General features: G+C 45.4%; 1 protein-coding gene and 1 long non-coding RNA gene across 7 annotated transcripts in view; both read right to left on the reverse strand.

The window, feature by feature from the left end:
- Positions 1–3,013, reverse strand: part of LOC309353482 — a 56,432-nt gene extending 53,419 nt beyond the window's left edge. The window contains exon 1 of the long non-coding RNA XR_014161897.1: positions 2,664–3,013. This is a non-coding gene — a long non-coding RNA (uncharacterized lncRNA). The remainder of the gene's footprint in view (positions 1–2,663) is intronic.
- A 5,120-nt stretch (positions 3,014–8,133) lies between these two features.
- LOC309381052 (sodium channel protein type 5 subunit alpha-like) overlaps positions 8,134–26,956 on the reverse strand; it is a 34,902-nt gene continuing 16,079 nt past the window's right edge. For 3 of the 6 annotated variants that reach the window (XM_081931443.1, XM_081931444.1, XM_081931441.1), the window contains exons 13-24: positions 25,794–26,243; positions 24,455–24,589; positions 23,487–23,607; positions 22,195–22,349; positions 19,621–19,794; positions 18,850–18,972; positions 17,173–17,457; positions 15,999–16,052; positions 13,674–13,811; positions 12,366–12,470; positions 11,502–11,772; positions 8,134–10,922 (exon numbers count right to left, since the gene is read on the reverse strand). In XM_081931443.1, the coding sequence (XP_081787569.1) occupies positions 9,691–10,922; positions 11,502–11,772; positions 12,366–12,470; positions 13,674–13,811; positions 15,999–16,052; positions 17,173–17,457; positions 18,850–18,972; positions 19,621–19,794; positions 22,195–22,349; positions 23,487–23,607; positions 24,455–24,589; positions 25,794–26,243 (3,243 nt within the window). In that variant the 3' untranslated portion in view covers positions 8,134–9,690. The remainder of the gene's footprint in view (positions 10,923–11,501; positions 11,773–12,365; positions 12,471–13,673; positions 13,812–15,998; positions 16,053–17,172; positions 17,458–18,849; positions 18,973–19,620; positions 19,795–22,194; positions 22,350–23,486; positions 23,608–24,454; positions 24,590–25,793; positions 26,244–26,956) is intronic. The other 3 variants (XM_081931442.1, XM_081931446.1, XM_081931445.1) reach the window with 3 other exon arrangements.

The following is a 26,956-nucleotide window of genomic DNA, read 5'->3' on the forward strand; positions in this document are numbered from 1 at the left end:
TGTGATGAGCCCTATGCAGTAGTGGCTGGTCGATTAGGGAGGATGGGGGGCACTGCCCCACATTTCTCAGCCTCTCCTCAGCTAGCTGTCACCTGCCTGCCTTGTTACTCGCAGTCAGTTCAGGGGATGGATCTGCCCGTCAGCTTCTTCTTCCTTAGTAGCCTCAGTGCTGCTTTTGTAAAACTCGAGAGACGAGAAGATGGGGACAAAACTAAATTTAGTTGACTCTGGCTGAGCCTCCCTCCCATCCGCTCTGCCAGTCCCAATGGAAAATAGACACGAGTACTGGCCCAATGTTAAGCCGGTGAGCTCTAGGGGCCATTGTGTGGCTTTGAGCTCAGCTGGTTAGAGCGTGGTGCCAAAATCCCAGGCTTCCCTGGTGCAAATCCCTTACCACTGACTATACCTCACTGACTTTCTTTCGCTCCCCATTGCTAGCAGGAGCAGAAGGGATCGTGCAAATATATGCACACTTGCTCAGCAAATTCAGCACTGCTTGGTGCCTTGGGTGGTCCTTCTCACTGTCGGCTTGTTCTGGCACTGCCCGTAATTTCACCCAAATGCTCGTTAGATCCCCCAGGAGAAGACACTCAACTTTGTTAATAATTTGCTAAATATCAGGCATCAGAAAGGAAGGGAGAGTAAGGCAGAAAAGCAGAGCAGCTTTTCCATGCGCACATTTAATCATCCCTTTTACTTCAGTGTCATGTGTGTAAATATTAATCATAGCATTATCTTTGACCAGTCACGTTGAACGAATTACGTAAACTCAAAACTTCTTAACGTGAAACCTTTTGATGTGCAAATGTAAAAACATCACGGCTCCTGCCACAAGCCAGCATTTAAAATCTGCTTCGTGGTCAAGCCTGTTGCCTAAAGAAATGCGGCATGCTGAGAGCAAGGTAAAGGAAGGAATCACCTAGGGGTGCAAAGGTCGTTCTTAATCTGCCAGGGGAAAAGCCAGCTCTGTTTTGCTCCCCTCCCATCTCAACCAATGACTCTCCAGCATAACTTCCCCAGAAATTGCAAAATATCCTCAACATCCCAGTTCCTCTGCCCCCTGACAAACTCCAATGTCCTCTCGGAATAAAATGGAGGCATTCTGGCTTTCTCGCTGGGCTGACCTTTTAGCTCCCAAAAGCTTATGGGATCTGCCTGTTCCATCTGCAGCTCCACCTGCCCTGGTTTCGCAGGCCAAAACCAAGGATCAGCTATACGTGTTGGAAAACACATCCCCATTCTCTCTCTCCCCACCCCATCCCTTCCCATGTCAGTCACACCACCTTGGAAAGCGAAGCAGGAGAATCCAGAACTCATCAAGAAATGCACACTCAGATGCTACGGAAAGGAAGAGCGCGTTTGCGCCACTAACTTCAGGACCCTGGACAGAGCTGGTGCTTAAAAAACAAAGGAGCCAACACAGCCTGTTAATCATTCTTGAAATATTGTTGAAACTGGACAGGAGCCTGTTGAAGACATTCACGGGGGCTGTTTATTTTTAGTATTGACAAATCCCCTTTGGACCATGCAGTGTTTATTCCATTGGATGCCCTGTCTTTCAGAACGGTTACTCATCACTCTTGCGGTGAGCCAAACCGGGTCCCCCAGAATTTGAGGGATTTCTTTTTTTAGCATGACTGAGAGGTGGGGGGGGGGGATAAAGGGCAAGGAAGAAGATACCCCAGGAAATTCATAGGTTCTGTCAACATAAACTAGAAGCCCTTTTTGCCTTACACCTTTTGGACAAAGGCAAACTTGTTGCCTGGGTTTTATAAAGATAAGTTCTTCACCTTTCACTTTCAGTCCTGGTTACCCATCACTCTTTTTGGAAGCTGAATGTGTTTTTTATTCCCACCGCTGTTTACTTCTCCTCTACTCACCTCCCCCCTCAATACACACACAGTAAGACTGTAATCATAAGTGCACCATCCTAGTTTTCATTATTTACTTGATAGGAAAATTGGGGTGCTTGTGCGTAATAAACGAATAAAAATAGTGAACAGTCACCAAACTTTTGATCCATAAATTTTAAGAAAGATCTTTGGGAAATGGAAGCTAGAACAACATACGTATAAAACATGAGGTTTTCGGTGGTAATTGAGGCATCCATTCTCATTCCAGCAAGGGGAAAACGGGTGCCTTGTTCCCTCCTCCAACAGACGTCTCACTAAAACCATCCTAGAATCCTCAACTCTTCTTTTTTAAAGCAGACAGCTTCATTTTTTAGTCCACTGGGCCCAGAAGTCAAACTTTGCAGTTCATTTAATTTCTGGTTTTAAACCAGCTCTTTTTATTATTATTATTAAACCCCCTTTGCCCCCAGCACCTCCATCAGGATAGTCTGATTCTAGCACTTCAGCTTCAGACTTGATCTTTAAAAAAAACAAATAAATCCTTATTTCTTCCCTTTCCACTTAAACCCACCATGACGCCAGCGTGAGAACGGAGGGATTAGCTTGCAAAATATAATTAGGTTACCTACAGAGCAAACTTTGGAATCCGCGGGAAGGAGAAGATCCCAGGTCCACGCCAGCTTTTCTCCTTCTTAGATCCATTCCCAGCAATTACTTCTTTTTTTCCCTTTTCTTTAAACCTCTTCCTAAGGCAGAATTCCCCCGTCTTCCCAAACCAAACCCCCATGATGATAAAGAAAGGAAACTTACTGTGGCTTTTGTTTTTTGTTGTGTGTGTGTGTGGTTTTGGTTTTTTCTTCAGCAGGACTTCCCCGCTGCTTTGCCCAGGCAGACTTCCAGGGTCATTCCAGAGTGAAGTTTTAAGTCCGGCTTTAATAGCTCCCGAGCGCCGGGCAGAAGCCCCTTCCCTTCATCGCCCCGCCCCTCGGCCCCTGGGGCGACCCCTTTCCATCCTAGGCGGCGGCAGCTGCCGGCGAGCCATGCTGGAAGTGGGGCCAGCGCCTCCGCGCGCGCGGATGCGAAGAGATCGGCTGGCAAGGCAGGCAGGCAGGCAAGGCAGGCAGGCAGGCAGGCTGGCCGGTCCAGGCGAGGGAGGCGGTAGCTTCGCACGCGCCGCCTCTCTCTCTCTCTCTCCCCGGCGCTCGCTGGCTGCACTCTCGCTGCGCCCTCGCCCTCCATTCCGCTCGCCTGGCGCTGGCAGCGCTCGCCGAGGCGCCCGAGCTGTGGGGCAGCGACCCCTGCTGGCCACGCGCGGAGGCGCTGGGGGTGGGGAAAAGAAAACCCCAGAGGGGGGCGAGGCGAGGGGTGGGGGCACTTGGGGAGAGAACTTTCCAGAAACTTTGGGAGTTCAGGGAGGAGAAGGGAATGGGGTCCCTTTCGGCTTCCGAGACTGCAGTTGGACTTCCGGCGGAGAGGTGCTCTTCTTCCTCAGCAGGAACGTGGGAACCGGCCTGACACGCGAGTCAGGCCCTCAGTCCGTCTGAGCCAGTGTGGGCGGCACGGGCTGGCAGGGAGCTCAGGGCGTTCCAGGCAGGAAGGGAACCGGCGGGGGCCAAATTTGTCGCGCTTTCAAAGCAGGCTCCTCGCAGGGGTTTTATTGCAGTGGCTGATTGGGTCCCCCCTCCAGTGTGGACGGCTTTGCTTTCGTCGCCACCACGACTTATTGCTCAGGGTGCAAATTTTTCATGTTAAGGTGGTGGGTTGGAAAGATTTCGGCATTGCAGGGGGTTGGACTAGATGACCCTTGGGGTCTGGGCAGGGCCGGATTTAGGTTTGATGAGGCCCTAAGCTACTGAAGGTAATGGGGCCCTTTAGATGTCCAGCTGTCCTTTGTCAACAACAAATTGTTGCTTTTTTTGTGTGTGTGTTGAATATATGCTATATGGTAATTTATGGACCTGTTGTTGTTGTTGTTTAGTTGTTTAGTCGTGTCTGACTCTTCGTGACCCCATGGACCAGAGCACGCCAGGCACTCCTGTCTTCCTCTGCCTCCCGCAGTTTGGTCAAACTCATGCTGGTAACTTCGAGAACACTGTCCCACCATCTCGTCCTCTGTCGTCCCCTTCTCCTTGTGCCCTCCATCTTTCCCAACATCAGGGTCTTTTCCAGGGAAATTTATGGACCTAATAGGTATCTAAAGCCATTTGCACATAACAACATATGTATTTTATCAAAGTAATTGTTGAACTGAAATACAGTTAAGAAGAAGTATATTAACAGTGAAATACAATTAAGAAGAAGTATATTAATAGTGAAATAATTATTAAGCTCTAACTTAAAATGATTGGGAGCCCACAACACAATACAAACACTGTTGCTGTATGTAGGTTTTATTTTATTTGGTTTTTATCTTATATTTTGGAAATGTACATCCATATTTTTTTTCCTTAGTTTTTTTTTGGGGGGGGGGAGCAAGAGAGTGGGACCCTAAGCTATAGCTTGTTTAGCTTATACGTAAATCCGGCACTGCCCTTGGGACCCTTCCAACTCCACAATTCTAGGATCCTGTGTTAGACTGCAGACCACAAGCGCTTACCTGGGAGTAAGCGCCATTGAACTCAGCAGGACACTCTGCTGAGTAAGCAGGCAGAAAGCTCTGGGTGACTTAACAGTCCTGGGTAATATTTCCGTTGCACCCCGCTGGGAGTGCGCTTTGTAGAGAAAAGCCATGCAATAAAATTAAAAGTGATGAGGAAAATAAAGGTGACCCCCCCTTCCCTTCTAGGAAGGAGTCATTGCTTTCAGTGGTTTTGATACTGACAAAAGAAAGCACATTGTTCCTTCAAGGCACCTCTGCGGAGTTTTGAGGAAATTTACTTAAGCTTTATTCAGTTAATTAAAAGCCAGCAGATTAATCCCTAGACTCTCATCATGAGATTGCAGAGGATGGGGCCATACCACTGGCAAGTGCAGCGGATCAGTGCTGCCGCGTACTCTGTGCATGTGTCAAGTTTGGGGATTGGCACAGAACCATCATGCGTTCAGTTATTGTAGTCCAGGGATCAGCAACCTTTTTCAGCCGTGGGCCGGTCCACCATCCTTCAGACCTTGTGGGGGGCTGGACTATATTTTGGAAAAAAAATATACGAATGAATTCCTATGCCCCACAAATAACCCAGAGATGCATTTTAAATAAAAGCACACATTCTACTCGTGTAAAAACACCAGGCAGGCCCCACAAATAACCCAGAGATGTATTTTAAATAAAAGGACATATTCTACTCATGCTGATTCCCGGACCGTCTGCGGGCCAGATTGAGAAGGCGATTGGGCCGCATCCGGCCCCCGGGCCTTAGTTTGCCCACCCCTGTTGTGGTCTTTGCAGGATGAAGACCCAGAAGCAGCTGACCTGAACCATGCTGCATTCATGCACTATGATAACCACTTGAAACAGACATGGCTTCCCACAGAGAATTCTGGGAGCTGTACTTTGCTAAAGGTGCTGGGAGCTGCCAGAAGACCTCCTTGTGCACCTTCTGGAGCTACAATTCCCAGACTGGTTTAACCAGTGCTATTTTTCTTCTTCTTTTTTTTACGAAAAGAGGCCCTGGAACTCTTCACTCTTACAGTTCTGTGAAGGGAATAGGCGGTTTCCTAACAACTCTCAGCACTCTTATCAAACCACAGCTCCCAGAATTCTTTGGAAAGAAAGAAAGAGCTGAACTTTTGGGGTAACCTTCCAGATATTTGCTGAACAGCAAAAGACTAGAAGATCGTTGCGTAATCTTCACAGTTTAGGCAACACCACCCTCTGCTGGTCGAAGAGGATATTGCAGTGAGTAGGTTGGTGGACAGTGACATTTAATTAGTAACTCGCGGCATTCAGTCCAACTTTATTTTTTCATTTGATGCTTCAAAGGCTAATTAAGCCCTGGGACCTATGCACCTGAGAGCACTTGCTCCAATTACATTACTCCTTCCCCTGTTTTTCTTTATAATGGATTCCTCCCCACCCCACCCTTATATCGTTTCAACTCAGAACTCATTGCAAGTTCTTTCAAGTGTTCTGTACACATATAGTCCCTATGGCTCCGTTGCAGCTTTCTTCCATTTATCTCCTAGGCTTCCTTCGAGTCCCCAGTCGTGCCCTATCCCCACTGGAGAGGGTTGTGGCGAAGGCTGGATTAGACTGGCCTATGGAGACGGGCTGCCTTGTGAGCTTGAACCTGGGTCTCCCCAGGACTCATAAGAGACTTTAACCATACACCCCACTGCCCATTATAGCTTATTCCAGAGGACCTTCCTGAACTGCAGCTCCCATCTCAGGGACACTGTGCCAAAAATGCATGGCATGCTTATTGTGACCACATACTTTCAGAATTTGAGCAGAAATACCTTGTCTTTGAGACAATATTTCAAATGCGGGCTTTTGTTATGAGAGAAGCCTTTGCTAATGATCTTACCGTAAACCCTACATCTTATAGCAGGCATAGGCAAACTCCGGCCCTCCAGATGTTCTGAGACTACAATTCCCATCATCCCTAGCTAACAGGACCAGTGGTCAGGGATGATGGGAATTGTAGTCTCAGAACATCTGGAGGGCCAGAGTTTGCCTATGCCTGTCTTATAGGATCATAGAGTTGGAAGGGACCCCGAGGGTCATCTAGTCCAACCCCTTGCCATGCAGGAATCTTAACTTAGGCATCCATGGCATGTGGCCATCCAACCTGGTGGGACGACTGCAGCCTTCTTTCCCAAGGCCTGGGGCAGGGGGAATAAGATAACTGGGGATCCAGACTGGACTCAATATGCGAGTTGAGGTTGTTCTTGGGGAAACAGTTGAGGAAACCCTGACACATGATTCCTCAGCCCTCCAAGTCTTCAGCTCCACAGGCCCCCAAGCCTCTTCCCTCCAGGGCCGGAGTCAGACAGGATCTTGACAACACTGTTTAGGGGTGCAAAGGCACCCATAACTGCTAGAGTTAGTGAACATTAGAAAATCAGTAAAATGGTAGAATGGATACTGAAGGGAAAATTCAGGCTGCAGCATGGGAATTCCTGTGTTTAGACTATGCCAACTAGCCAGTCTGGGTCAGTTGAGTACAAGCCATTATGAAAAGATGGTGACTCATCAAAGAAAGATGCATGGATCTGTGCGAATAGGGTTGCCAAGGTTACCACGGGAGGGGGCATGGTGTCCTGCAGGAAAAATGCATCTCCTAGCAAATGTTCTTGGGGAGGAAAAAGGAGGTGCCAGAATTGGAGGCAGAGGCCATGTGGGGCAGAACCACCTTGGCAGGCTGGGACAGAGGCACGGACATGGCGTGCGGGATCTTGGACTCCAGTGCTGCACTGTGAAGTGAAGGACATGAGGCAGGAGTTGGCTGAGTGGTAAGGGAAAGGTTAGTCTTCTGAGCAATTCCAAAAGATTACGGGTTTAAAAGGAATTAGATCTTCTCCAAGTCACTTCGCAGTAAAAACACGGAAAGCTAAGCACGCAACAAGAACAGATTCAGCTACGTTGAAGCCATTTGCAACTGCTGACTCAAAGCAGTGATCAGCTCTTTAATGTATAAAAGCTTTGAGAATTGCAACGGCAAAGTCTACCTTCAACAGGGGTCTCTAGGGTGAGAGTGGGCACAGCCACCTGCATTTATTCTGGAGGAGCCCTATTAAATCCCATACGACGTCTACAGCGTAAGTGATTTGTGGAAAGCATCCTTGGCGTTCTCCTCCCCAGGGTCTGCTAAAGCAACACATCGTCTGTATATCAGCCCTTGGTACATTTGGGGTTGGTACAATTAGGATTAAATTACTGTTACATCATCAGACTTTGCGAAGAGTCATCTCTCCAGCAGCTTCTTGGAAATCGTGGCTAGAAAAATTGCCCAGGCAAATTAAACAGAAGAGAATTGCCACCTTAAATCCCTGGTTCAAAGCATCCTCCTTGTTCCTTAAATCTTGCAACTCTGACTAAGGGCCATTTCACACATTACAAGCAATCTAAGGTTGCCCTTTTCCTTTAGGTATTCATTTTCACCTTTAGCACCCTAAACAATTTGAGAGCAGGTCGTCTTAAGGACCAGCTGCGTCCCTATGAACCCCCCTGGGTTGTAAAATGGACTTTCGGAGACCCTGTTTTCTAGACCACCAATACAATGGGCAGCAACCAGAGATGGGGCTTTTTAGTGGTGACTCCACATCTTTGGAATTCCTTCCCCAGGGAAATATGCATCAATGCTGTAAACCTAACCCATGCTCTTTCCTCATTTCATCCATATTTCTGGATTGCTTCTTGGTCTGTTTATTGTATTATAGCAATGGCAGCAACATGGCTACAATAATATATACACATCATGGTGATTCTTGATATGTTTATCATATTCCAGAAGATGCTGTATCAACAAAACATGCAGCGGAGCGGCTATATTGGTCAGACAGGGAGGTCAAAAGTGTTAAGTTCCAGTTTGGGCAGCAACCAGTGGTTTTATGCCTGTTATTCTGCAAAGTGCCATGTACATGAAATATGTTACATAAAGAATAACAGTGGTGAATAGAACAGCTTTCTATCCAGTCGTTTCTGCTTTCATGTATTGTTTCCAGATGAGCAATTGAGTTATGACTTTGTATAAGCATTCTTTCTGCCTGTAGGTAAGTGATGAGCTAGGGCTGCCATCTTTCAAAAAGTGAAAATCCAGACACAAAAGTTGTTGAGCTTTTTAAAGTTTTGCCCAAAAGTTCTTGAGCTGCTTTTGCAAAACCAAAAAAAAAAGGGAAAAGGAAAAAGAAGAAGAAATAATCAAGTTTTTGAGCTATTTTTAAGGAGATTCGCCAAAATGTAGACTTCCAACATTTCCCTAGACATTTTAGTGATTTCCACCCGGACACTGATTCCGGTTGCCATATTTCAGCTTTGTCCGGGAAATTTGGGACATACAGCAACCCTAGATGAGCAAGTTGCTCCCTACCCTTCTGCCTCAATTCAGAACAGGCCTACCTCAAATTAGGATAACTGGGATCCATTGGGACTGGGTTCGAATCAAACAATTTAAACTCAGACCCACTGCACACAGCTGCAGCCCAGTCAGCAGCAGGGTGGGGCCTAAAGGCCTTCCAGGCCCCAATTCCACCCCCCAAAGAATCCCACTTTCCAGACTTAATTGGACGGGAAGGAAGGCTTCTGGCAGCAGAGGGCTCAGCCTTAAAGTCTGGATGCTCTTCCACTGCAGACAGGAAGAATGCAGTTCTTAATTTCCTCTGGCTCAATCCACTGACCCAGAATGCATGGGTAAGTGCATTTCTCGTGCTTCCTGCTGGCAATGAGCACTCCCTGCCCTCGCTTGCACCCCCAGGTTGCATGAGACGTATAGAAGACTCCCCACCAAATTAAAAATCTGAAACAATAAGAACCTGTGTGGACCACCAACACGGAGGAAAGGTAAACGCTTGCCAAACTTCCTGGCTGGTGCATCAAAGGAGCCCTCTATTTCCAGACCAGAAAGAGCTGTACTCTGGTCCCATAGGGGCCAGCAAGTTATATTCTCCGTGGGCTTAAGCTCACTTCGGTACAGTAAGGAAAGAATCACAGTCATCACAGCAATGATACCCATGTCCGAGAGATGATTCTAACATAAAGATTATGATAGCTTTTCACAGATCCTTCCCTTTTCATGCAGCTAGAAAAAAAATTAGCAGTGCTAAAGGTAGTATGGTAAAAAATAAAAAGGCAGGTGTTCATAATCTGAGGGGTGGAGACTTCTTGGATTCCGCAATAAGAGAACCATTGCTTGGTGTCTGAGTGGCACTGTGTCTGTTTAAAGGTGTGCTTGACCAGCATCTACACGTTAGACCTCTTGCCTTTGTCTGTAAACAGCTGGCCATCTCTAGCTTTGTCGTTTTTAGGAGACACTGCCACTTCCCCCTCAAAAGCATCATCAAGTTCTCCAGTAACACTGCGGTAGGATGGAGGAATAGATTCCAAGGATGTTGTGTGGGACTTGTCTGTTTCTGTGATATAGTTTTCATTCATTAGCTGTGCAAGGAGACCTTCTTGTTCCGGAGCATCTTCGTCAAGGATATCTCCATCGCTGGTTTTGTGTCGGTGTAAGAAAGAGGCCTGCTTCATGGAACGCTGGAGCAAATGACTCCGGAAGGCCCTCTGTATAACAGCAGCAGACGCCTCCTCGTATTTCCACCTGAGCGTGGTGGTGATTGGTTCGTAAGAAGCCTTGGATGGGTTTGCTGCCATGAATTTCTCCTCCATTTGTTGCTTAAGGGTGTCCATCTCTCCCGAGTCTCCAAGAACCCTTTTGGTGAAAGCAAAGAGGATATCCAAGCAGTGGATCCTATCCCCAGTTACCATGGGAAGATCCATGGCCATCAGCTCAAGCACGTTTGGCTTCTGTATGCGCAAGGGCTCTGCCAGCGCATGAGCGAAGTTAGAAAGTTCGGAGAATGAAATAAACTGGGTAGCTTTAGGGTCAAACTTCTCCCACACCTCATAAAACATTTCAAAGTCATCGTCACCTAAAGGTTCAGTGCTCTCTTCTGTGGCAACGTTGAAGTTCTCCAGAATAACTGCAATGTACATATTTACAACTATGAGAAAGGATATAATTATGTAAGTAACAAAGAACAGGATGCCTATGGCTGGGCTCCCACAGTCACCCTTGGAGAAAGTTGACGTCATGCCGAGGTTCGGGTCGCAGAATGGAGGCCCAGTGTTCAATATGGGGCTGAGGAGTCCATCCCAGCCAGCAGACGTGGTGATTTCGAAGAGGCAGAGCATGCTGTTGGCAAAGGTCTCAAAGTTGAACATGTCATCAATCCCAGCCTCCTTTTTGACGTAGGCAAAGTTGGCCATGCCAAAAATGGCGTAAATGAACATGACTAGGAAAAGCAGGAGGCCAATGTTGAACAAGGCAGGGAGGGACATCATCAAGGCAAAGAGAAGAGTCCTGATCCCTCTGGCGGATCGGATCAGGCGGAGTATTCGCCCTATTCGCACCAGACGTATCACCCGGAAAAGTGTAGGCGAAAATGAAACCACAATGCCGGAAAGCAGGCTGCCTGAAGGGGAGAAATAAGCAACGGAAATCTTGAATGAACTAAATGGCTGCTCAGCAGGCTAACCCTTAATTGTTTAAAGTTAAAAGAAGTCCACTTCTGCATTTTCTATTGTATTCCTAATAAAATGTGGTCGCTGGTGTCTGATTCCTTCCTGGGGGCTTTTAAAACATAGTTTTGGAAGTGGGAGTCATAGTTCTAAAATGCCATGTATTTAATTTGGGGCACAGTTCAGCTAGAGTTGAGCACTTTAAAAATCCAATTTCTCAGGGTTTCCTCTCTGGTGGACTCCATATGGCAAGCTCAGGGGATACAATCCGTCTTTGGCCACAGCTCCCAGGTGTTCTTGGGACGCCAGACATTTACATCATATTTGACATATGTGGCTGTACCTAAAGAATTATCAGAAGTGTTGTTTGCCCCCTGGCAGAGCTACAATTCCAGCACCCTTAACAAATTACCATTCATTGGATTCTTTGGAGGAAGTCAAATGTGTGGTGTGTGTGATGAGGTTTAAAATGCTTCAACTCTGGTTGGCTTGCTAAGAGCTAGGCAAGAGCACATTGTTCTGCAGCGACTTACCAACAATTGACATGATCACGACCACCAGGTCAAAAATGTTCCACCCGTTGGTGAAGTAGTAGTATCTCAGAGCCACCAGCTTCATGACACACTCTATTGTGAAGATGACGATAAAGAGGATGTTTATTTTGTTAAGAACAAATGTCTTCCCTTCGGACTGGTCATCTGACTCCACCATCATCGTGACCATATTGAGGCAGATGAGGGCCATGATGGCAACATCGAAAGCTTGGCGAGTTACGATGTCGAAGAGGAATCCTTGGTATTTGTTCTAAAGGCAAGGGGAGAAAGATTCTCCAGGATTTGATGTAGAATCAATACAAAGCTACCTGTTATCCTTCAATAATTTAGTCAGACAACAACTTATATCAAAATCTGCTTAAACTATATATATAGAGAGAGAGAGAAAGAAGGAAGGAAGGAAGAATCAAATATCCCTTTCAAGTGGAAAGAGGTGTCTTTCATTTGTTATTGGGGGCCGATATTCTGGTATTTTGATGAGAATGATGCTGTGCTGATGCCATGAAAATCCTTGCATGCCTGAGCTGAATTGCTTCCACAATAAACTCACATCTGGAAGCACCCTGAGTCCCGTTACTTCTTCCAATATATACTGAAGGAAATGTGAGATTGCTTACAATTTATCCAACGGAAGCATTCACTCACTGCCTTTAATATTTCCATTTAGTTCCCTATTGCAATAACATACCAGAGTGCTCTTAATTCTCAGCCCCAAGATTAAACTTTGTATTCGCCAACTAAGTTTGTTCTGCATCTTAATCATACATTAGCAGCCTTATTCCTTTTTACATTTCTGTTCACCTATTGGAAGTCTTTCGTCTAGAACAGTTGACATGTACTCACCAGTGGCCGTGGGATGGGTTTTTGAGGTTTCTTGGACCCCAGTTTTTTCATGGCATTATAATATTTTTTTTGTTCCTCCGTCATGAAGATGTCTTCTCCACCAAACTGCAAAGAGATAAGACAACTAACATTGTTGGGTGCATATTATATATTGTTTGGCCACAAGAGGGGCCTGAGCACCAGAGCACTCTCCTCTCCTGCAGTTTCCTGCACAACTGGTGTTCAGAAACATGCACCTCCTGTTCTAATGCTGCCTTTTGCCACCAAAGAGCAAGCACAGGGCTGATTTCCCATTTGGGATAAGAGATGCTTTAGGGATGTTGGAGAATTCCAACAAAAAAGGAAGAAGATATGTAGAGGGATTAGTTTCATGCATTCAGCTGGGATCAGAAACGGAAACCAGTCAATGAATTCAATTGGTATTTGTTTGCATTTTTGTTAATAATAATAATAATAATAATAATAATAATAATAATAATAATAACAATAATAAATTTATACCTCAGCCGCTCTGGGCAACTCCTGACAGAATTAAAAGCACACAAAAACCTCAGACATTAAAAACTTCCCTAAACATTCCCTAAACACTGAAATTAAAAGATGACTGCTTCTTGGGAGAAAAGCAATGACAAACCTAGACAGCATCTTAAAAAGCAGAGAAATCACCTTGCCGACAAAGCTCCGTATAGTTCAAGCTATGGTTTTCCCAGTAGTGATGTATGGAAGTGAGAGCTGGACCATAAAGAAGGCTGATCGCTGAAGAATGGATTCTTTTGAATAATGGTGCTGGAGGAGACTCTGGAGAGTCCCATGGACTGCAAGAAGAACAAACCTCTCCATTCTTAAGGAAATCAGCCCTGAGTGCTCACTGGAAGGACAGATCCTGAAGCTGAGGCTCCAATACTTTGGCCACCTCATGGGAAGAGAAGATTCCCTGGAAAAGACCCTGATGTTGGGGAAGATGTTACATCCCTAATCCTCCTGCTGCCTTTTTTCCTCAAAGAGGCTTATATCTTAACTTAATGCTTCAGTGCTTCAGTCAGAGATAAGGGATCTTTTTAGCTGTTATATGATGTCAGGTGACTGGCAGGTGGGCGTGGTTCTCCCGATACAGCCTGTGGGCCCAACAGAAAGGCCTGCTGAGTCTAATTAAGCCTAATTAAGGTCAGAGTTTCCCCATCAGAAGCATGAATTTTCTTTCACTGATGGAGGCTGGTCCAGTAGAAGGTACCCATCTAACTAGTCTGATTCTTCAAGGGTTCACTTTCAGCAGGCGTAAGGAAACAGAAACACTTTCTAGATACTTACCTTTTTCTTTTGTTGATTAAAATTATCAATAATGACGCCAACGAAAAGGTTCAGAGTGAAGAAGGAGCCGCAGATGATAAAAACCACAAAATAGATGTACATATATTTGTTAGCTTCCCATTTGGGCTGGTATTCCACCTGCAAATATGAAAAGCACATTGAAACATGACTGAGAAAAGGAAAGGAAAAAAGGAGAGAAAGGCAATTAAAGTGGGTAGGTTTGTGGCGACCCCTTGTTAACATTTTTCTCATTGGTTGCCGTACCAAGAGATGGTGGCTGCCTTTGGAGCTAAGCGGCTATAGCGCTGTCTCTGAGCAATTATCCAGAGAGGTTTGCAAGAGGGAAGTAGACATTTATCATGGGATCACTGAAGTTGCCCTCTGGCTCATTTATAAATCTCTTCCCGTTGCCACAGTAAGTCACTTATGATGAATCTGCTTATAGCTCATTCTTTCACTAAGACAGTCAGAGCAGTTTATATATGGAGAGGCCCAGATAGGCTCCCATCCAGACTGCTTACAGGAGCAAACCTCTTTTGCCACAGCAGTAGAACTGTGCCATGTACCTTTCATGGGGCAAGGTAAGCTTAACACCTTACTGCGGATGGGGGGTGGCAAAGTTGGTTCAGTTTGCATTTAAAGGCAAACCTTTGTAATTTGCAGTTTGCAAAACAATATGCAAACTGAAACACAGCCATCCTTCAAAATTCACACTTCTCCAGATTTGGCAATACAGATCTCCAACACGTGTAAAAAAAAAAAATGCACATACTAGGTTAAACTGGGAATAGAAAAATGCTTATATTCATTAAAATAACATACAAACATGCATTATATTTGGGGAAATTGCTTTGCAAAACTGTATATCTTAGGCAAACTTGCCCACAAACGTGTGTACATTAGGAGAAATTTGCTGATGAATTTTCCAGAGGATTTTGCAAAAAATGGAAACTTGTGTGGGAATATGAAGGACAGAACTTAAGACTGGAAAACTGAGGAACTGAGAGAAACTGCAACTTACATTTTCAGACCTGGCTACCCATTACCTTCCTAATAGATATCTGCGTTGTATTCCTCTTCCAGACCTATTTATATATAGATTTCCCAGTTTCCCCACTACAGATGGGAAATCTGTGGGGAGGAGCTTTAAGCAGCTGCTGCCACTCTCAGTCACAACTTCCAAGAGAGACTGTTCACAGAGCTCCTGTGCTATTCCTACTTTGGTTCCCTGCCTTCACACAACACATTTGTCGGAAAGCCCAACCCTGTATAAAACCGATCACTGTGAGAAAGCCTAACCAGATTAAACTGGAATTTAGGGAAACGTCAGTGCCTCACATAAAAGTACAACCCCTGTCTGAGAACTTTACAGCTCCATTACGCCTGTTTTGAATTGGCCCTTCAGGATCTCATACTGCATGGTGCAAAATTGATTTGTCTCCTGTTTGGGTTTTCAATACTTGAAAGACTGTTTTCGGTTTTTTGCCTGTGCTGAAGGCAGGCTAGATCACCCAGGGTGACTTAGCGAGACCTTTTGCTGGGTCTTGAAAAGGCAAGTGTTTGATAATTACAGTTAATTGACACTGCAGGAGCAAGACTACTATGTACAAAGCTGACCTCCCAGGCTGTCTGCCCAATTTAACCCCTTTATTTACAGCTTTGTTCTATGAAAATGATCACACTTAGGCACTCCGAGGGCTACATTAGATCATGTTGTGCTAAATGTTACCCTGCCTTGCTCCAAATCACTGGCTGCCGTGGTGGGTGGTTCTGGGAAATAAAGAACACTTTGATGGCAAAACAAGGGTGAATTCTACCAGATGTTACTGAGAGAAATAGAGGACATTAGACTGGATAAGCCTGAGCTAGACACACAACTGTCATTTTCAGTGGCAGCCATAATAATAATAATACCAATACTAATAATATTGTTTGTACCCCACTCCTCTGACTGGGTTGCCCGTCTGAACTGGGTTGTATATACTTCCAGCATATACAAAAACAAAACACGAAACATTAAAAAGCTTCCCTATACAAAGCTGCCTTCAGATGTCTTCTAAAAGTTGTATAGTTATTTATCTCCTTGACATCTGATGGGAGGGCGTTCCACAGGGAGGGCACCACTACCAAGAAGGCCCTCTGCCTGGTTCCCTGTAACTTCACTTCTCACTGTGAGGGAACCAGCAGAAGGCCTCTCAGAGCAACATGTCATACACACTGACATTAATTTAGTTTGACTCTTGAGCGGATTCCCTTACATTACTATTACACCACTGAGCAGGTGAAAAGAAGAGGAGAATGAGCATGTGCATTTCTGTAACTTACATCAGTTGAATCTGCTGCTGCATACATTATATCCATCCAACCTTTGAAAGTTGCCTAGAGAAAAAACAGACTAATATAAATACGATTAAGGTACGTCAATAGGTGTGCTGAAAGAGGGTGGGGAAAACCTAGTGAATCTTTTTTGAATTCTTTGCATCAGTCTTTATTCAGAAATATATTGTGCAGATATCCACACCTGCCTTTGAGTAAATATAGGCCAGTGACCCAAAGGATGCTGGTTTCTTAGATATGACACCAGTCCTGCTCAGCTCAGGCTGTGAGGCACCAGCATTGATGAGCTAGCCAAACGTCAGTGGTAGAAAGCATGCTTTGCACACAAGACTCTTCAATTCAGTCCCTGACATCTTCAGTTGATAAACTTAAGGAGCAAAACTTAGAAAGACCCTCACCTGAGACCTTAGAGAGCCAGTCAGAGAAGGCAGTGCTGTTCCAAATGAGTTTGGCTCAATCAAGCAGAGTTGGCTAAAGGTGGGATTTGAGAGCTAACAGGCAAAGTAACAAGCCACCAGGTCCAAAGGACATTCCTGGAGTCCTTAGAGGATATTACTAGCACTTTGAGCAATGGCTATAGTTATTATACATGGAACGCAGGTGGCGCTGTGGGTTAAACCACAGAGCCTAGGACTTGCCAATCAGAAGGTCGGCAGTTCGAATCCCCACGATGGGGTGAGCTCCCGTTGCTCGGTCCCTGCTCCTGCCAACCTAGCAGTTCGAAAGCATGTCAAAGTGCAAGGAGATAAATAAATACCACTCCAGTGGGAAGGTAAATGGCGTTTCTGTGCGCTGCTCTGGTTCGCCAGAAGCGGCTTAGTCATGCTGGCCACATGACCCGGAAGCTGTACGCCGGCTCCCTCGGCCAATAAAGCGAGATGAGCGCCGCAACCCCAGAGACGGCCACGACTGGACCTAATGGTCAGGGGTCCCTTTACCTTTATAGTTATTATACACTCAGAAGAAGTGTTACTTAGAAAGAAAGAGAATGGCTTATGAAGCAAGGATGAACCTATACACTGAGGGAGTTATTGCAGCAACAGCAGCTATCACAAAAGTCTTGCTTTTAGGTATCACTAAAGGCAACAGCGCCAACAGTGAAGGCAGAAAGGAAAGAGAGAATGAGAATGCGGAGACAGATGCATTGTGCTACAAGACCTACCACTTGGAGAAGAGCCAGGTAGCCAGAGCCAACATTATCAAAATTCACTTTAACTGTAGTCCAGTATAATATTCCATCGGTCCTGTTGTGTTCCTTGCAGTCACTGAAGTTAGTAATTATGGTCTCATTTATGCTGGCATTTTTTTCAGTCATGTTAACGCATTTTCCAAACTTTCCTGCAAACAGGTTGACTCCCACAATGCTGAAGATGAGCCAGAAAATGAGGCAGACCAGAAGAACATTCATAATAGATGGAATGGCGCCCACCAAGGCATTGACCACCACCTTTGAAAGGTGGGGAAGAGGGGAAAGAGAAAGGGAATGAAACGATTTTTTAAAAGTCATAATAATAACATAACTTTGAAATAAACAACTTACCTCAAATGAATTAGTATTCAATAACCCACCAGAATATAATAGTACACAATGAAATTAAATATCAGCAAACAATATTTAAACAGAGATTCACTCTTAACGATTATAAAAAATAATTGCCAAATTATAATCCATAAAAATATCAGCAAGTCACAATGCAAAAAATACCACAATACATACAAAACAAAGACACACAAGTTATAAAATTATTAAAAAATAATAATCCATGAACTTCACCATAATATATCTAAATAACAAGAAGGAAAACAGATTCCAGGGCAATAAACTGTGTCTTTCAACCTCTCTCCTTCCACACACACCCCCAAATATAAATTGTGGGTTCAGACTGCATACTGAATGCCCCTACTCAAACCCATTCATAGGAAAGCTATGTTTAGATCAGATCAGCAGAAGTATATAGTTAATCTCAACAAAGCATGTTCATGTTGAAAGGGCACCATAATAAGTTTACTAGTCCTTGCCACTGCCATCTAGACTCAGTCCAAGCATGATAGATTCAAGTCGGTGTTCTCATGCAGTGTTAGAGATCATGATGGGGAATAGAGAAGGCGTGGTCTCTTAGGTATATTTGAACCAAGCGGTAAAAGGCTTTAGAGATGAGAAATAGCACCCTGTGTTGCACACAGAACACAGTAGGGAGCTGTTGCAGGTGATGGGACACCTCAGTGAAGAGGTGACTTATTTCAAGAACGTGATGGTGCTACATTCCATGGAGATAGCCTGGTGTCATTTTGAAATGTGTGCTGGCATGAATGTCTTCTGTATCACAGCAACAGGCTGCTCTTCCCCTTAGAGGAAATCTGATTTTCAAAGTAATTTGAAGAACATGGTTTGATCTCTGCAGCCTTAAATCCACTCCCATGGTCCTCATACTCCAATGTTTCCATACTATTTACCGTCAAAGTTAACTACTGTGTTGTGGGTAACAAAGATGTCTCCTGGACATCTATTGCCACTGCTATTTTTCTAGAAAAAGAGGTGCTGGAACTCACCACAAGTGCCTCCCTTGTTCTCTAAGAATGGCAATGGCACCCGCCTGAGAGGGGCTGGAACTGAGTTTTGGTGAGTTCTGGCTGAAAAATGGCCTGTCTGTTGCCAACAATATAGAACATGTTCATAAACCTCTCAAGACCCGCAGAAATCTTTGATGTGCCAAATGGGAATCCCTGTTCCAATCTCCTCTACCACCCCCTCATCACAGTAGCCTTCAAAAGAAACAATTTACAAAGCAAAGGCCTTTTCATAGGGATAATGTTCAGTGATGGCGTTCATTCAACTTACCCTCATCCCTTCAAACCGTGACAGGGCTCTTAATGGCCTCAAAGCTCTTAGGGTTCTGAGAGACTTTATGGGACCCATGTCAGATTGTCCAGCCAAAGTTGCTACGAGGGTTACTAAGGAGACCTGCAGAAAAAAGTAGCAAGGGGAGATGTTAAGTAGCAAAAGCACAAAGGAACAATTTCACTATGTATCTTAATCTGCCTCCTAGCCATGCACAAACATTTTTCATACATGCTAAAGCACCGCTTTTTTGAATTATGGTGCTGGAGGAGACTCTTGAGAGTCCCATGGACTTCAAGAAGATCAAACCTAGCCATTCTTAAGGAAATCAGCCCTGAGTGCTCACTGGAAGGACAGATCCTGAAGCTGAGGCTCCAAGACTTTGGCCACCTCATGAGAAGAGAAGACTCCCTGGAAAAGACCCTGATGATGGGAAAGATGGAGGGCACAAGGAGAAGGGGACGACAGAGGACGGGATGGTTGGACAGTGTTCTCAAAACTACCAGCATGAGTTTGACCAAACTGCGGGAGGCAGTGGAAGACAGGAGTGCCTGGCATGCTCCGGTCCATGGGGTCACAAAGAGTTGGACACGACTAAGCGGCTAAACAACAAGAACAACAAAAAGCACCGCTTCAAAACAAAAGCATAAAACCATTTTACACAAATTGCAGGGCTTCCGTTCAGGCAAGGAGGGTGCAAGAAAACCCAGTCGCTATACCTTGAAAGCTAACGGCACCCATTCCACAGAATGGTTCAAAGGCAACACTTACATCTACAATTATGAAATCAAGCCAGCACCAAACATTTGTGAAATATTTGTGGAATCCATAAGCCACCCACTTCAACAGCATCTCCAGGATAAAGATGTAAGTGAACAATTTGTCGGCGTAATCCAGCATGATTTTAACATTTGGTCTCTCACTCAAGTGTATATCTTCAAATGCCTGGAATAAGAAAGTCAAGATGTATCTTGCTACTGATCAAGCAGAAATTTTAATTTGCAGACTTCTTTACAATCTTTCCTTAATTGTGTGAATGTACTGCAAATTTCCAGTCCTACTGCGTAACCAAAATACTGGAGCTGTGCCAAACATATATATATCTCCATGACAACTGGGGGGCACAGGACACGACAAATGAATGATCCCAGGCAATCATGTGATCTTACAACACTGGCAACCCATAACACAAAATACTCAGGGTGGCTTACAATAAAGTAGAGATGCTTAAAATTCTCTGCACCTGAATTTTTCCTGGATTTTGTTCCAAACTATCTTACCCAGGTTGTGGAACAGTACCAATCTATTAGCAAAAACTTGCTGATTTCCAGATTTCACCTGGACCACTGTCAATGTGACATTTTGTGATGGTTTTCAGTTCTTTCCAACCATTAAATGGGACAGCTCAGTCGGTAGAGCATGAGCCTCTTAATCTCAGTGTCGTGGGTTCGAGCCCCACGTTGGACGAAAGATTCCTGCAGTGCAGGGGGTTGGACTAGATGACCCTCAGGGTCCCTTCCAATTCTACATTTCTATGATGTAATGCCTCCCTCCTCTCCAGGAGGAGAATGTGCACATATATGCATCAATATTTATTTAGTTATTTGTTGCATTTATTAGCTGCTCTTCTTCGCTGAAGATTCCAGAGTGACATACAATAGGGTTGCCATATTTCAAAAGGTGAAAATCCAGACCCCAAAGTTAATGAGCTTTTTTCGGAGGGGGGATTTGCCATAAATAAATTGATGGTAAAAGTGTTGGCAGGGACTGCCTGGCTTTTGACTTGCATCCTGTGGTGAGGCAATCCGCTGCGGCCACTGGTGCACTGGGCTCAGCCGAGGTGCCAAGATTGTGTTGCCCTTTTCGCTCCAAGGTTGCCCCAGCATGCTGCTGGCACAAGCACAGCTTGGGGTGAGCACAGCTCCCCAGAGCCTCCAGCTGTTTGGGGTTCGGGGAGACGGGGGGGAACAATTTCCAGCCAATCCTAAGCCTCTGCATTCCTCCCCGGATTGCCTTGCTGCGCTTCCCGCCGGGCATGCGGCTGAGTCTGGCACGCAGCAGGAGCCATGTCTTCTCTGGCCAGATGCACTTTGCAGTGCACCAGACACAGGAAGGACAGCCAGGGTGCATCTCAGCGATCCCACAAGGAGGCTCAACGGGCACCTCGGGCTGCCTGCCAGGGTGTGCCATCCTGGGCCAGTGGGCCAGCCAGCAAAGAAGGCCCATCCGCCCCAGCTCAGCGGGCGAAGCGGAGCGTGGCACTGCAGCTGGACTCCTTTTCCCCCTGAAGGCTGGCGTGCGCACACTTGGAGTCTCCTAGTTTCCCCATAGTGAGGTGTCCCAGCACCGACCCCTCTCAGAGACCCTCACTTGAGGCAACCTTCCCAGAAGCTGCAGGGACCCCAAGCCCCACCCAGGAACTCCCTGTCTGTCTCAGCACTCTGCAAGGGGAAGGGAAGGGCCGGATTGGATGCGTGGGTCCCCTCAAGGACTTACTCCGCCTGCCTTGACAGAAGTGAGGGGCGCCTGCCCAGCCAGGCTCTAGCCAGGCATGTGTCCGTCTGTCCCCTATCCCACTCACTTAGCCATTTGCTTCCTTTTCTGCCTTCCTTTTGCTGCTGCATCTGACTGGAGCTGTTGGGGAGGCTGCATCAATTTGCCATACGTCTGGGTTTCCCCAATCATTTTAAACCTTATCAGAAATTTCCCCCAGACACAATTTCCAAGGGCCCCAATGCCATCTATGTCCGGGAAAACCCAGCAGCCCTACATACAACAACTAACCAGCAGGTGACATGATTATATAATTCATTAAACTAATGAGCACATTAAAACTACTAAAACACTTGACTGGTGAAATACAGTACAGAAAGAAATCTTGATATGGTGGCACGTGCCATGCTGGTAAAAGAATAATGCGTCCACCATAATCTCAGAGATATTTTGGCCTTCCAAACAGCGTTCCCATATTAAATATATATCCACTGGTGGTGGTGATAGAGGTGCACGAGTATTTCCCCAAACTGAAAACCTGATCCAAGCACCCAGCCAGGCTTCATTCTCACTGCAATCCTATGCACTCTTACCTGGAAGCGAGTTCCCATTGAACTCAATGCGATTTATATCAGAGCAGACATACATAGGATTGTAGTGATCAATGGTGCTTAATACCATCTGGCTAGAGCTCAAATTCCCAAATCAGTAAAATGTGCCCCCTGTGTTTGCCAGCATTATTTCATCTTGGAATGGGGCGGTGGTTTAGAAATATAATCTTCCTTTTCTCTGCTCTGTCCAGTGTGCCACTTAAGCCACAGAGTTTTGCATGTGAGAATCAGATTAACATACCAGAGCTCCGCTACTCAGTAGAATCATGAACACAATGAAGCTTTCAAACCAGTTGTGCTCTACAATTCGGTAGCATGTCTTTCTTAGGTTCCACCATAATCTGCCTGGAAACTTTTCAGTGTTCACCATACACCAAGGATAACGCTGCGCAAATTCTGAAAGAGACACACAATAAATAGTAAGCCACATTATGGGGTTGGTACAACCCTTGTACGAGTTAAACAGTACTGGCGAGGGGACTGACAGAGCTGGACATTTTAGCATGCACCCTGCAATTAATGGAAGCTGGTGATTCCCCCTTCCCATCACTGCTCTCGCTTACATCATTGTCAGCAAGTGGAAGCATGCAAAAGAAGACAAGAAGCACAGGCTGGCCATTTTGGGTTGCAGCCCCATGATTGCGTGGACAGGCGGAGTCCCCAGATCCCGAGCGGTCCCCCCCCCGTCATGTGGAATAACGACTCAAGACAACGTGCTATGGGATTAAATTGGCCACAACTTTATTAAATTTCAAATGTGGGTAGACCTTGGCTCAGGCATTGGGCGTTCTCCCTCCCCAGTCCCCAGCCGGGGACCTAAGGAGCTTCAGGGTTATCCAGTGTGTGTGGGGGGGGGGATGGGCCAGATCTGGAGAACATATGTTCAAGCAGAGATAGCCGCCCCCGTTACGCCGCCGCCGCAGGGGAGAGCAATGATGACCTTTCGGCGTACGGTCAAAGCCTCCCTTCAGAAAACCCCTTCAATGGGGAACCCTGGTATCGCCGCCACAAAGAGGAAGATGGACTAAAGGATTCCGCCCAAGGCCTGATACCACCAAAGTTGTGACATTTTGCTACGGGAAAGGCGAAACCTGCCAATGCAGGGAAATTCCTTTCTGGCCCTTTAACAGCGACCTTAACGTAGCAGCGCCCGCATACCTGTGAAGAAAAGTTAACCTGCAAAAGAAGACATTAACTGAGGGTGGGTAGGGTGGGAGAAGCTCTGGAGCCAAGTGAGGATTCCCAGGTAAGATCCTCCCTCTATTGTGTGGGCAGGTAATCCCTCCCCTACCTGGCCTGGTCTCCTTGGCAACGCTTCCCCCAGGTGGGATTGGACAACTGACTGAGGTAGGTGGAGACCTCCAGGTATCGCACCTGAGGGAAGGCAAAGCCAAGCCTATGCTGATGGGGCCGTTCCAGATCTAGGGCTGCGCGCATCCACGCAAAGGGACCCCCCCCCCGTTTTAAGCGGGGAGCGGTCATTCTGAAATTATGTAGCCCTGCCTAGAATAAATTGATGAAGTGCATCCTTACTTTCAGGGAAACAATTATGTGGCTCCGAGTCCTCAGCTAGTTCAGGGATCTGCTTCAGGAATTCTTCTGAGTTTGCTAGGTCCACGGTGCTGCCTTCTGAGCAGCTGATAATGTCAGCTCTCTGCAAAAGAAAAATAGAGCCTTTTCTTTTTTGCCAGGCATTGTCTGTCGGTTTTGCCTAACAGGAGTGCAGCTAGAATTTTATCTTAATGTAGTTAGCAGCCACATGTGGATTTTAAGAAATTTAATGCTAGGCATATTGGGAGGGGTGATTTTCACATCAGGACCACGGTGCATGGGAATGGGAGATTTAACCTTTCAATTCCTAGGTGAAATCCTGACAAACCCATCCTCCCTGCACCAGAGTGCAACAATTAGCCAGCAGAGTCAATAGGAGGATTTTTTCCTAAGGCTAATTTTTGCACTGGGAGCGATGTATTTTTGCCATGATCATAAGGGTTAAAGGGTTAAACCTCATCTCCCCACATGGTATGGTTTTGGTGCCTCGTATTAAATAATAATAAAAAAAAATCAGTGACACGCTTGCTGTGTGATTAATGCAACACATATAAATTTCTGATCTACAGTATCCATTTCAGCACCAAAAGAGAGGTTCAAAGACTCTGAATCAGCATGCCTTACCCCTCAAAACAAGCAGGCAGGCAGGCAAGCAAGCAAGCTAACTAACTAACTAACTAACTAACTAACTAACTAACTAACTAACCAAACAAACAAACATCAGAGGCACACAAACAGTCAAAGGAAGATACTCAAAACAACCTGCTTGGGTTTCAATTCAACACACTGAATGGTGACGTTTCAATTAGAGTCGCGACTTTGTTTGTTTGTTTCGTCCTGATTTCAATGCAACCTTTTTTTTTTCTTACCCAGCTCTGCAATCTGGGCATTTTATCATCTGGATTATCATTATCTGCTTTTGCTTTTCTTTATTGGTGAATAACTTTTACCTCTTTTTGTTTTGGTGATGAGGACCCAGCTTTCCAATGCATACTTGTTTCCCCAGGAGAGGAGATTTCAGATGTTCGGCTCCAGGCATCGGAACTCTTGCTCCTCTCTCCTCTCAATCGCAGCTGGTTTTCCTGCTGAAGAGAAGCCACATTCATCTGCACTCAAGACCATGCCACTTGTATTTGTTGTTTTTGAGGGGGGGGGACCCTTTCCCTCCTATTGTTAGTTAAAGCCATGGGAGCTAAAGAGAGATGTATTTCTGTGACTCAAACAAAATTACTGTCATCTGTAGGGGAGTGGATTCTAATTGGGACTGTGGCAGAATTTCCGCCAGCACTATATCCCAGTGAAAATCTCTTGCCCAAGCTGGTATTTGTCTCACAGAGGGAAACATACAGGTATCCATAATGTAGTTGTATGTTGTGCCTTGCAGGGCAAACAGCACTGGAAGAGGGCATTTTCATGCAAGCATTCTGGAAAAAGATAAGGTCTCTTCCACTCCCACTACATTCCTTATCAGAATCCCCACAGCCCCTGATCTCCCAACATCACATATAGTTTGGCCTTCCGGCAGGCAGCAAATCCAACAGCTTTATCAAGTGCTTCCAGAACCATGGTTCATTGCTGGTGAGCTGTGGTGGGCCTATTGGGTCACGCTATGTATGAGTAGCCTGTGCCAGCTCTCTAGCTGGAGTAGCTACAGCACACAAGGGAAATGCACTTCTGTTTCCCTGGTTATTGCGTCTTCTCAGTGCCATTTTCCTTCTCCGCCCTGATCCTCAGCCTCATTTGCCCAACACTGCCTCTTAATCTGATTGGCTGCAGCCACCCATGTGGTTTTGTTTACAAATGTTTCCCGGTTAGATTAGCGTCATGATGCTTCAGGATGTGATCAGTCAAATTTCACGCGAATGGGCAGGGGGTGGAGGGAAGCTGTGCTAGGAAATGAGGTGAACAATTAAGAGCAAAAAAGGGTGTATTCCATATTGAGCTTATTGAAGGAAATGTGGCGATGACGATGATGATGATAGGAGGAGGAGGAGGAGGAAAACGAGACACAGGACTGCATTGAAACAGCCAATGAGCAAAGGTGAGGGAATGCAGCTACTAACACTGTTAGGGCAGAAGCTAATCTTGTTCCTCATGAGGTGACCTTCTATCAGCACAATCAAATCATTGCTTCTGCTTCTCATTAATTCTACAGTGTGACAGAACGTTCAGAAAGTGGGACAGAATATTGAGGACTGAGATTAATATTGCTGTCTCCATTTCTGTCCGCTGCAATATTTGCCCGCCTTTCCTTGAACATGGAAAGGTGGCCTTCAGCTGACTCCTTACCTTCTCAGTATATTCTGTCTCCATGGCTGCCCCCTGCTTCTCATCAGCATCTTCAGACCCCTCACTATCGGACTCAGGGGCAGCAATAGGAACACAGACAAACACATTGGGGTTGCTGATGAAATCATCCGGGATATGAACTGAGCTCCTCTCCCCGTTCTTCTCGATCTCTCTGTTACCATGGCTCTCCTTGAAGTTCGGGAGATCTTTTCGAAGCTCCAGCCCGTTCTTCTCAGATTCACATTTTATTTTCTTCTGAGCTGCCTTCCGCTTGTACCCAAGAGCTTTGAAACAAAAAGCCAACATTGCCTGTTTTGCTGCATGCAGTCCTCGGTGGATCCGAGCGAAGGCAATTTTAAGGTTGTTCGTTTCTCGGTCGTCTTCCGGGAGTTGGAGGAGGTTGTCAGTGCTGAACGAGTTCAGCAGCAGGGCGATGAACAAATTGAGCACCTCAAAGCAAAGGGAAGAGCAAATGTTTAACAACATTTCTAGCATAATTGTTTTGGTTTTTTCTGAAGAGAGATGGAAACACCCAATTCTGGCATGACCAGGACAAAGAAACCAACTAACAGCCAGGGATAGGCAAAATTTGACAATTTTGGTTTTTCCCAGTTTCTCATTTTGTCAACCTTAAGTTCAGTTCTCCACATCAATTGACATGTGTGGGGTTTTTAATTTTTTTTAAAAAAAAACCCATGAAAATTCATCAGCAATTTAGTGCAAATTTATTGTGATATACACACTTTGTATGCAATTTTGCCTAATATACGCATTTCTGGAAATCGATTTTCTGTAATATTATTTCATTTTTATGTTAGCCTGATTAACATATGCTTTTTAATGCACATTTTCCCTAGTTGGATGCATTGTCTACTCTTAAAATGATATATCTATTTTCATTCTTATTAATTCTTTGCAAACAAGTTTTAGAACATAGGTGGAATGAACAAATATCGACACATTGGAGCAGAAAATCTGCCTACAAAGCCAGGTTAAGAGTGAGAGGCAGGTAAGATACTTTACTACCTTCTCCTGTCTCCTTATTATGTAATTTCCTTTCATTTCCCAATGGCTTGAGAAAAGACTGAAAGAAGAGTTTGGATTTGATATCTCGCTTTATCGCTCTCAAAGCGGCTAACATTCTCCTTTCCCTTCCTCCCCCA

Source organism: Podarcis melisellensis (genome assembly GCF_964234715.1).
Source record: "Podarcis melisellensis genome assembly, chromosome: 12".
NCBI classification, from domain to species: domain Eukaryota; kingdom Metazoa; phylum Chordata; class Lepidosauria; order Squamata; family Lacertidae; genus Podarcis; species Podarcis melisellensis.